The 12035-nt window shown below is 37.3% G+C and overlaps 1 protein-coding gene across 15 annotated transcripts in view; it reads right to left on the reverse strand.

Annotated features, from left to right (window-relative positions):
* Nucleotides 1–12035, reverse strand: part of PDLIM5 (PDZ and LIM domain 5) — a 140286-nt gene that overhangs the window by 101445 nt on the left and 26806 nt on the right. For all 15 annotated transcript variants that reach the window (XM_088133044.1, XM_088133052.1, XM_088133046.1 and 12 more), the window contains one exon: nt 1865–2016. In XM_088133044.1, the coding sequence (XP_087989170.1) occupies nt 1865–2016 (152 nt within the window). The remainder of the gene's footprint in view (nt 1–1864; nt 2017–12035) is intronic.

The following is a 12035-nucleotide window of genomic DNA, read 5'->3' on the forward strand; positions in this document are numbered from 1 at the left end:
TGTTGCTTTTTACTTTCTACTTTGAGGGAGTCAACCTATCAGCAAACAGCTATTTCTCCTTCTTTTCCTTTTTGCATGTCTGGATATTTTTGTTAGCTTCACTTTTAATGTCACAAATCCAGAGTTTTTCAATCGGTCTATTTATCAAATCTCACCCATTAAATTTATTACTTTCACCACATTTTCATGTAGAAACTGGTTAAGTTATATCATGCTGGTCTGATGATTTTAAGTTGTAATTTTGCAAGAAAGGACTTTGTGGCTGAGATCACACACTCCTTGCAAAATTACAACTTAAAAATATCTTTTCAGGAAGCAAAAAGTAGGATCTAGTGGTAATTGTGATTTGAACCATAGGCAGCACTAAATCTTGTTTTTGCTGACTTAATAGAATCCTTCCATTTTTCTTGCAGAATATGTAGTCAATTTTATTTTGGTGTTGTCCATCTGTTGATGTGGTATGTCAACTCAGCTTTAGGTTGTTGGGGAAAAAAAGGTATTTGCTATAAATATTAAATTTTCTTGGCACAACTATTAGCCTGTCTCCTGCTTCATTTTATACATAGAAACTAAATGTTCCCATTATTTCAGATGTTACTTTACTTCCAACTTTAGCATCCAGTCTCATATAATGAATATGGTGACTTTTCTGGTGTTGTGTTGACAAGTTGCTATAGAACTGTTCCACTTCCACATATCTGTGGGTGGAGCACAGGCTTGGATCAGCATGATACTGATCTGAGATCATTCTATATTTTTTTGAGATCATCCTATCATTTTTTATCACTCTATCATATTTGAGCACTGACTGTCACCCTTGTATATATAATAATAGCTACTTCATTTCTCCTCTACTTTTCTCATCTGCAGTAGATCTGATGCTCTCTTACATGAAATAATTTATTTCAGCTCTGATTCCCAGAACATGTCTATGTTCGGTCCTGACATTTCTGCTCTGACAACATCAAGTTTGTCTTGGTTCATGGTTCCAACATTCTACTTACTAGTAATATACATATCTTTGCAGCATCAAACTTTATTTTTGCTTCTTGACATATCAGCAGCTGGACATCCTTTCAGCTTTAATCTACCACATCATAAGTACCAGAGCTACCCATAGTTGCCTCTGCTCTTCCCTAGTAGCTTGGTCTGGGGGTACTTTTCTCCCAGTGCCATGCTGACATTGTCCTTATTATGAATGTCCATTTGGTTTTCTTGGAAGAATATTGGAATGGCTGTATTTCCCTCTTGAGTAGAGTTTATTTGTCTGATCCTTTAGGGCCACTGGGGTGGAGGGAGGACTTCTGGGAATAAATACTCCCAATGATATACCTTGTAATGTCACTGCGATGTACAACTCACTTCACTGCATTCATTCATACTATTTTTCAAGTTCTAAGGATGAAGTATCATACAGTATTAAAAACTGGTCTTTAGAATGAATATTAATTAGATTGGCTGTTTTTTTACCAAACTTATTTCTCACAGTAGGTAAAAAAAAAAAAAAAGGAACAATGGATATGTGGTTTAAAAAATAAGCTTTAAAGAGATGTTGTGAATAAAGCTAAGTTAGAGGACAGTTTAGTTGTCTATCAGAAGGCTAAAGGATTAGGAATTATATGCAAGTGGTATGACATGGGTCCTTGCAATTCTGTACCGTATAGTTATTTGACTGTTTGTTTTTTAAGAAATAAATTGATGGTGCCATACAGCACTACAAAGCTCTCATTATTACAAACAAAGGGTGCAATCAGGACTAGAAAAAAGCATAAGCATTCCAGGAAAGAAGAATGCATGTTTTTTTTCTTCTAAAGTAATGTTACTTAATAACAGTCATGGTAATACCAACAGTCATGATAATTACCTTTGCAGATTCATAATCAGGTTACCCGAGCAGGTCTTGATTCTATTTTGTGCTTCCAGATGAGTCATACCTTCTGCACTTATCCCATCAATGCTAAGGACCACATCACCTATTCCAACGTTTGCATTAGCCGCTTTGCCTCCATCGCTTAACTGCAAAATCATAAATGGAATAATGTAAGCATTATTCATTTTCATTTACATTCCAACAGCACAATCATGGGAGCCAACAAGAGGAGTTACAAACATTTCAAACTGAGATAGTTTGATACCAGGGTTTCTGTATTCTTATAATGAGTCTACTCTATGGACAAGGCATAAGATCCTCTTAGGATAAGGTGGACAGTGAATGCAATGAACTGGGTTCAAATGCTGTACTAAACTATAACCTAATCTGTTCAATTCTAGCTAAAGGTATTTGGTGAACCCAGCCACAGTGATCCATAAAACATGAATAGTTTAGTTTACTATGTTAAGCCAATCAACTATGGGTTATAAGGAAGCTACAGTTCATCTATCAAACAGCACTCAACACAAATGGAACATCATCGTACTTGCATATATTTTAAGGACTAATAATCTTGGCACACTTTTCTAATGAAAGCCATACCCCTGAAGGCCAAACTTTCAATTACATTTTCATAGAAGACATTTTAGCAAAATACTTTTCTCTTAGAATGATAATAATCAGACCTAGGGAGGCTGGGTTACCAATAATGGTCAAATTGGAAAGGAATGAATTAACAAACATATTACTTCTTGCACCAATTAGGAAACACAACCATACAGCTTGTATAGGACTACTACTTTGGGTACTAGCAACTTCATGCATATCCTAAGAATCACAGAAGTAGAATTCCAGAGGCAAGCTATGCTCTTATTTATCAATTACAGTTGATGTACAAAATACATCACAAAATACATTAAAATGTGAAAAGTGCAATTTGATCATAGCAATCATATAATGAGCACAGGATTTGATATAGCGTAGCACATCACTGCAGGGCTTGCATTTTAAGTAAGTATAAACAGAAGCCCAAGGGTCCAGTTTCTTGATCATTCTGCACTGGGTTCAAGAAAAATCCCAGTTAGGTAATTCAAGCTCAGCTGTTTAAGAAAAGGTCTGAGGAGTCCAAATGTTTTCAGAAGTTACTGCCCAGAAAGAAAAAAATAGCCTGCATGTAAAAAATGGCTATTAAGATGTGAATTAACTTAACTCACAGAAGATAACTATTGTATCTTTCCCCATGCAGCTCTTCTAACAGATCAAAAGTTTGAGGAGGTCTAGATTGGAGTATTAGAGAAAAAAGAGTCCAGAAACATCCTTACTGTGAATTTTCTTCAGACTGCTAATTATAAAACTTCAAGTCTGATTTTGGACATGTATCTTCTCCTCTATGAGGGTATTTATGGATCCCATACTGCTTCCAAAAGGAAACTTTCCAGAAAAGATTTATGGATAGAACAAGAGCAACTGAGGGAATGCAAACATTCCTTTGTAAATTCCTTTAAGTTTACTTATCTTAGGATCTAAGCCAGATAAATTATTTCACATAATGTCCATATAGTTGGTATCAAAGTCATCAGAATAAAACTAAACCTCTTAGACAATCAAAATTAAATGTTCAATTTCAAACACTTTTCTTTGATCTTGAGTTATTATTCTCATGTCGTTATAATATTTGTACAATACAAAAAAGTAAAAAGTCATTTTAATTCTTGTCACACAAACCAGACAGAGCAAGGGGAAAAAATGGTATTTTCCCACTACTTAGAACTTGCAACTTCAGAGAGCACAAGAGATATATTTAAATTTATTTACTGGGGCTTATATGCGTCTCCCATCCAATGGGATTCTGGGCAAACTGAATTAATTTTAGGACTTGAGTTAAGAGCACAGATCTAAAATATTTAAAGCATTATAACACATGAAAGAATTACTAATGATCCCACGATCATCAATATAACCTAATATGTAATAAAAGTCAGAAGCATTCCTCCATGAAGTATGGACATTGCCACAAAAGATTCTAACCAAACTGTTCACATCTGCAAACAATATCAGGCTCAGGCTGCAGGGTCTTTGGCTGAAAGGAATGAAATAGTACAACTTCAGCAGCAAATAAAAGAATGGCATCCCCATACAACATCTTAAAAAGAAGGGAAAAATGGAAAAAACAGGTTATCCTTTCCATGTAGACTGCCAACGTGGGATTATTTCCTACTATACATTGGCATGTGCTTCTATCCTGTCTAGTTTCAGGAATGGTTTGTGGGTTTTCTTTGTTGAACTTAAAAACATTGTGCTGCCATGATGAGACACAGCTCCCACTGGTGAGAATGGGATCACCCCATCCTCATCCAATAAAAGTATTCTGCCTTTATTCTGAAGGAGAGACATTCAATTGCTCAACAATTATGCCTGGTGTTTTAGCTACCGTTCGTGTAATAATGATCATGTTGGATTCCAGGTCTTTAATTTTGCCAATGTACTTGTACTTTCTCCATGAGGATAAATTAGGTTTTTCTTAAAATTCTTCTTTATGCCTTTCTGGGCTTCTGCTCCTGTGACCACTGGAAGCTGCAGACCACAAACTAACCCTGAATTATACAGGATACGGGCCACAGGAATGTCACTTATGCCTGGTCACACTTAAATATTTTTTCTTTATTTATAATGTTAGTGCGTCCAAATGCATGCTAATAAGATATCTAAATGGCCCAAGTATATTTTGGCACTAATGAGTCCATGCTAATTTACACAAAAGGGGTACTTAGATTTGGTCCATATTCCAAATAAAAATCAAACCATAAAGAGAGAAGATGTGCTGCCAAGCTGATTCAAATCAGTTTGCACCACATGCCTGAATACTTACTTATATATAAGAAAAACTGAGCGGGTTTCCTAGCATTCCATTTTAATGCAAAAGAACATAAAATAGCCAAGCTGGATCAGGCAAGGCCCATCCTAATCCAGCACTGTTTTTCAGAGTGGCCTGGCAGATATTTTTGGGTGCTCACAAGCAGGGGGAACTGCTCCCCTGAAACTAATATTTGGAGGCAAACAGCCTCCAAGCTGGAAGTTACAATGAATCTTCAGGTCTGAAAGACCTGTTCTCATGAACTAAAACAATTCTCTTTCCAAGCTGTTCAGGTTATCAGCCGTCACTATGTACTGTGACAATGAAGTCCAGGGGTTAATTAAGCACCGAGTGAAGAATTCCTTTTGTTTTGTCTGTTCTAAATCTCCTTCCAATTAGTCTTACTGGGATGACCCTTGGTCCTAAGGTTTGTAAAGGGGAGAAAACCTTCTCCACATCCATTTTCTCCATGCCATGCATATACTTCAACTGAAAGACTTAACAGCCTTTTCTCATAAGGATGTAGGTGAAAGAATACATCCACACAACCAATGTATTCAGTCCAAAATAGTCCAACTAACCAAGATATGTCAACAACAGGAAAAGGCAGGACAGTGATGATCATAATTGTCCAAATGATTTGAGCTGTCTTAATCTGAAGCTCCTTGTTATTTGTCAATATTTTGGGTGGCCCATATTTAAGCAAATAAGCTTTTCCTACTTGCTACTTTCCCATCATCCATAACAGTCACTCACGCCCTTGTTATCTCCCAGATAGATTACTGCAATGCGCTCTACGTGGGGCTACCCTTGAAGAGTATCTGGAAGCTACAGCTGGTCCAGAATGCAGCCACGCGGGCTATTGTTGGAGCCCCAAGGAGGGCCCATGTAACACCTCTGCTCCACGAGGTGCATTGGGTGCCAGTTTGCTTCCGGGTCCAATTCAAGGTGTTGGTTATCACCTTTAAAGCCCTACATGGCATAGGTCCAGGTTATCTAAGGGACCGCTCTCCCCTATGACTTCAACCCGTCCCACCCGATCACACCGAGAGGGCATGCTTCGGACCCCCTCAGTGAAAGAACTTCGACTGGCAGGGTCCAGAAGGCGGGCCTTCTCTGCGGTAGCCCCTGCTCTTTGGAACATTCTGCCCCCGGAGGTGCGATTAGCCCCCATACTCCTGGCCTTCCATAAGCCTTTGAAGACCTGGTTCTCCCACCTGGCCTGGGGTGGGGTGGGAATACCTCAAGCATGGGGATGGCTAGCCCCATAGAGGCCTTCTGCCTCCAGCCTCAGATTTTTCATCCTCTCTTCCTTCTTTTTAGTAATGTTTTTAATTAGTTTTATGTATTTATATATTTTATGTTTTTAATGTTTGTTGTGAATCGCCCAGAGTTCCCCCACTAGGGGGAGATGGGCGGTTGAAAAATTAAATAAATAAATAAATAAATAAATAAATAGGATTGATAGAATTGAGGAAATCATTAGGGATTCTAATCCATCCACTGTTGAATTCAAGAAATCCAAGGCTAAAACATCAGCCGACTTGTCCCTGAAAATCCCTAGCAAAGGCTCCCCTACTCATTCAGTAATTATTTCTACTGCCATATTGCTGCGCTTTCAAGACAATTTTCCTAAAATTCCACTGTATTAGGCTCTTCTTTGTCTTAAGTCCACTGCATATCATATCCTTCAAGCAGCAGATAACAGTCCTTTCTTTTCTGTCAGTACTTTGCTTATTGGAAGAGGTTCTGTTATTTTCCGTCTCCTCAATAGAAATGAATCTGTGCTTTTGAAGTTCACTGACTTTAAGCCATTTTGAAAACTTGAGGATACTTAATGTAACTCATTCACATGATTGTGTCTATCAAGCCACTAAATATACAGCGGATGGCAAGAGACACCCTGATAGTCTATGTGACAACACATTTAGATTTACTGCTATCAGTGTTTGCTCCTTTTAGTGAGCACATGCTGCTTTTTGGCAGGATGGATGCTCGGTGTCTGATTTGGAATGGTTTGTGGAAGATACTGCAAACTTGGCCAAACGCTATTTATAGGGATCCCTCTCTTTATTACTCATGTATCCTCTTCTAACCTGATAAGAAAGGGAGAGCTAGTCAAATCAGTGGATTCCATTTCATCACCAATCCCTTCAAGCTCTTTTCTTCTAAACCAGTGGCCCTTAAACTGGGGGCAACTATCCCCAAGGGGGTAATTTGGGCATACCCTAGGGAAAATGGAACAATCTGTAATTGCTTGTTTGTGAGTCAAAGATCCAGTTTGGGACTGCTGCTGCCAAGGAGCTCGTGTAAAGCAACAGGGTCTCTTTGTGTGTATGTGGGGGGGTGAGTTAATGACCCTATTCAAGACTGTGAAAACGGGTAATTGGGTCAAACCGTTTAAGAACTACTACTGTAAGCTAATTCTAAAATAATAATTCAAATAATTAAGAATGAAAGCAGAATTCCATTCTGGGTGATATTACAGTTTTCTCCTGAACTTTGCTAAGTAGTAGTAGTAGTAGTAGTAATAATAATAATGCCAGTAATGAAAAATTGGTGGGAACATATAGTTGAAAAAGTAGTCGAAAATGAGCAGGTTAAAATATTGTGGAATTTCCTAATACAAACTGATAAAGCCTTGGCACATAACACAACAGATTAAACTGCGGTTGAAAAGAAGAAAGTGTGGATAATTGATGTGGATAGTAGAATAGAAGACAAACAATTAGAGAAGATCACAAAGTATCAAGATCTGAAAATCAAAGTTGAAAGATTACGGCATAAACCAGCAGAGGTGGCCCAGTGGTTACCAGCACCCTGGGTGCCATACCAAAAAGTCTTGGACACCACTTAGAAAATCTGCGCATTGACAAAATTTCCATCTGTCAATTACAAAAAGCCATTCTACTTGGATCCGCACCTATACTACACCAATAAGTTGCGACATCCTAGGCTCTTGGGAAGAACTTGTTGTGAATGAAGGCCAACACCAGCTAAAGAAATGGCAGCTGTGATTTCACGCTGAGGAGGAGGAGGAGGAGGAGGAGGCTGTTTGCCTAAAGCATACAAAGTTATTTATATACCTTTCTTCAAAAAAATATAAGCCAAATGTTTACTAGCAAAGAAACTGGATTCTTCCAGACTCATTCTTTATTCAATTTAATTCGAGAATTACCAAAAATACTTACATTCTTATACCCGTAACTGTCTCATTGCAAAACCAGCTGTACCATACCATTAGATAAAGAAAACTGCTACACGCAGATTTGGCATGTTATGAATAAGTCTAAATTAGTTTATTCCTTGGATTTTTTTCCTTCCCTGGTAAGCATTCTTCAGATTTTCTGTCTCAAGCATTTAAAACAAATTTGCCTTTAATACTGGTGCCTGCAGTCAAACTGCTCTTAAAGTGAATTCACTTTTTACATACCTAAAAAATGCTAAGTTTACTTGGAATTCCCATTTCTTAAGACGTTTTTTATTTTGTTGCTATGTATAAGACAGATGTCTATTTTTATTCTACATAAGGTTAAATGAGTGCGTTCATCTAAGACCTGTATGCATAAACATTTGAGTGGTGTTCCTTAAGCTGTTCCACCACCATTAATTTACCTGATCGTCTAGTTATATCTAGCAAGGTCCTCTCTATTGCTCTTCCCCAGTAGCCCACTGACATTTATCTAGTACCTTTTTTGAAAGAAACAATTATACTGTCTATGAACATTTGAAACAGCTACAACATATTTTTGGCAAAGAGTATTAGGTAATCAGAACTACAGTTCAAGTCTTACTGGCATTGGGCCTAAATAATTTACCTAAGTTCAGCTATTCAAGCTTCCTGGTTTGTGGTAAGGCACTATTTTTCACACCTCAAAGATCCTTAATGTGTCACTAATGAACAAATCAGTTGAGAAAGCATTTGGCTTCCCAGATGGATGGGAGACATGGGATATTGCTGGTTTGGGTATCTCATAGCTTATGTACTGCATCACTGCAATATATTTACTGCTGCACAAGACCTTGCCTGAGCCCAAAGCCCAAATGTACATGACATTTGCTAGTACTGTAAATGTCATTAGACACATACCATGCCATAGTATGTCACTCTGCAATAATACGGATTCCAAAATACTCTTCATACATTCTTCTTGCCAGGCTACATAACATAAATTTATAGTTAGGTAACACTGCCCAGAAAATGTAGCTTCAAGTAACATGTATCTGGGAGTCACATTAGTGGATTTCTTTGTGAAATCAGAGTTGTGCTATATAATTCAGTATGCACAGAAAAAACCCTAATCTAGAAGCTCTGTATCTATGTATAGTACAAGTCTACAAATTTATACTATTTCATAACATTTCATAGTATGAAGAGGGATAATTTTATTTATTTCATTTATAGCTTTATATTTTTTTCCCATTCATGGCAAACTATATTGAGATCCCAGATGTTCTTCAGGGAATAATGCCAGACTTAACAGTGATATTCTGCCTTTAACCAAAGGTGAGCCAAATCTTTAGGGTCAAGGGCTGTATTTAATACAGAGGAGAGTGCCAGAGAGACCACATGCAGAGACAGGTTTGGAGTAGAATTTGGGGTTGCTTGACTGCAACGTATCTGTTTCAGGAATTACACTCTAGTTTACCTGCTTCCCATCAAAAATGCAAAAAATCTGTTTTCAGTTTTTGAAATATGTCCAAAAGAATGACTCAAAAGTTGAGGGAACTCAGGTTGCCCAGCTCAGATTTAACCCCCCACCTAACATTCCAGGCTAATCTAGTTTCTATATATGCTACAATTCTAGATCTTTTCTTTATTGTTCTTTGACATGTGGAACCATTCAAGAATTTTTTATTTGTATGATCTGCTTCAAAATGTAGATCATTACTCTAGCAATCTTGTATCATGTGCCTACAGCTAAGAAATCCAACTTTCTCTTAGCAAAATGGTCTGCATTTTGAAGCACATCATGTAGATAGCTAGAACATTGTTAGCAACTTGCCAAAACATTAGATTTGCTTTTCCTAGTCAGCATATTGTCAAATTGTTTTTCAAATGTGCCTTTGAAAGTTCTATTGAAAGAAGCTGACAAAATTATTTTGACCTGCAACCTGAGTAGAATAGGCTGCAAGGAAAGGAGAAAAATGGGGTTACAATATGAAGTTGTTTAAAAATAGGAGGTACATAGGACAAGATAGGACATGCTCATTTTTAAAAGCTAATCCTACCCAAGACTTAAGAGAAGCATTCCTAAACACCTCCAATCTATTTCTTGGATAAAGGACTTACAACTGAACATAAAACACAAGCAGTGCCCTGCTAGATCAGACTCCTAGTCCATCTAGTACAGCAATCTGTTCTCACAGTGGCCAACCAGCTATACAAGGAAGCCTACTAGTCTCCCAGTAGACAGCTTTCAGAGGCAGTCACACTTCCAACAAGACTAAGAGCCACTGATCCCCATGACTTCCATTAATTGGTCCAACTGTCCATGAATTGCACCTTCAACATATTTTTCAATACAAACTCCCATCAATCTTTATCTTTCACCATGTTAATTAGGACTGCTGAAAGCTAAAAGTGGACAACCGTGTCCATTCCTTATGTATATTTTTGAAGCAAGAAGTCGCCAAATTCTAAAATACCTGGATAAATTAAAAATGGGAACAGATTTTAATTATACTTTGAGCCCTTAATTACTGAATTAATGACATGGCATAATGGCAGTCCCATCAATCAGTAGGGGTATATATAGAATTTATCTAAAAAGAAAACAAACAAATGAATAGTTCTTGATACACATGCCCGGTTTGCAACTGTTTATACTTAGCTACATTTGAGTTGAAACCATCTTAAGCAGTAGATCAAAATAATACATTAAAGGCCACTTAAAATATTTTTGAAAGGAGCATTTTTAGACCAATAAAAACCAGAACTGCTGTCTAGAAATTTAGAAGGAATGCTTTAATGTCAGCATTAAAGTCGTTCGTTTTTCCCTTAATCTGATCTCACTATTGAGATGCTCAGTATTAGAAAAGCTCTTTGTTTTTTCTTATTGCACATCTGGGCATTTCTTCCTGGAACAGCCAAGTGTAAAACCATGGTTCCAAACATCTCTCTGATATCTGTTGAACTTTGCTTCTGCTTTTAACTAGCAATTAAAATAGGAAATGCAGTTCATGGACTGAAATTCAACTTGTTTTGGGTGGCATTCCACTTCCTTGGAAAGAAGAGGCCTGTGGTCTAGAAGTACTCAGAGACCCTTTTCTATATGGGGCTGCCCTTGAAACACATCCAGAAGTTGAGCTGATACAAAATCCTGCAGCTAGGTGGCTAACTGGTGCAAGGGGCCTTTACTGAAAGATCAACATCCATGTCCAGTTGCTTAAGGAGGACAATCCAAGGTATTTGTAATATTATTTTTTATTTTATTTATAACAACTTAGAACCCAGCTAAAAGAAGAACTGCCTCTTGCATTATAAATGTGTCCAGGTGTTAAGATACATAGGAAAGTCCCTTGGAAGATGTCCCTACTGTCAAATGCTCTTTTTCTCCTTTTCCTGCACTGTTCCCAGACAATGGAAAACATTCCTTGTAAGTTGCATTTGGTCCCCAATTCTCAGTATTTAGGAAATCTATAAAGACACACCTTTCATGAAGCTTTGTTAAATGTTTTCAGATGTTTTATAACTTTTGTTGTATTTTTTTACTTTTTGCACTCTGGATTTCTTTTTATTTTTTTTATTTTTAGCTGCCTTCAGTACTTGTCAGAGTAGAAAGACAGCATATTCTCATTCTCTCTCAAATTATCACTTAATTTAACTGAACTTAGTCTAAAGCCCTCCATGCATGATGGGGAAGATGGTCTAACTTCTTAAGAAATAAAACTTAGTTGAACTTCTGCTCTAATTTTCTTTTTAACTGATATTTTATTTAAACCTGGCTATAAACTGCTTTGAGTAAGTGATTCTAGCCATACAAGATTATCTGACAAGCCAAAAATAAATATTCTAGTGACAACAGATGCAAAAATATTCTGCTGGACAAAGAGATCTTAAATCTGGCCACTTTATTTATAGTCAGGGACTATAAATACATTACCTGGTAGCCATCAGGCAAATGAAAATCAATATCCAATATAACCACTATTAAGTAAAAATAAATAAATAAAATTCTGGATGTTAATCTATATACAGTGGTACCTCGGGATACGAACGCCTCTACTAACGAACATTTCGGGTTACGACCAGCTTCGGCAGGAAAACTTTACCTCGGGTTATGAACTTGCCTCTACTTACGAACCGGA

This window comes from Python bivittatus, unplaced genomic scaffold, assembly GCF_059951505.1.
Source record: "Python bivittatus isolate LINGU-HERP-01145 unplaced genomic scaffold, Pbiv_v1 ctg000070_np1212, whole genome shotgun sequence".
NCBI classification, from domain to species: Eukaryota; Metazoa; Chordata; class Lepidosauria; order Squamata; family Pythonidae; genus Python; species Python bivittatus.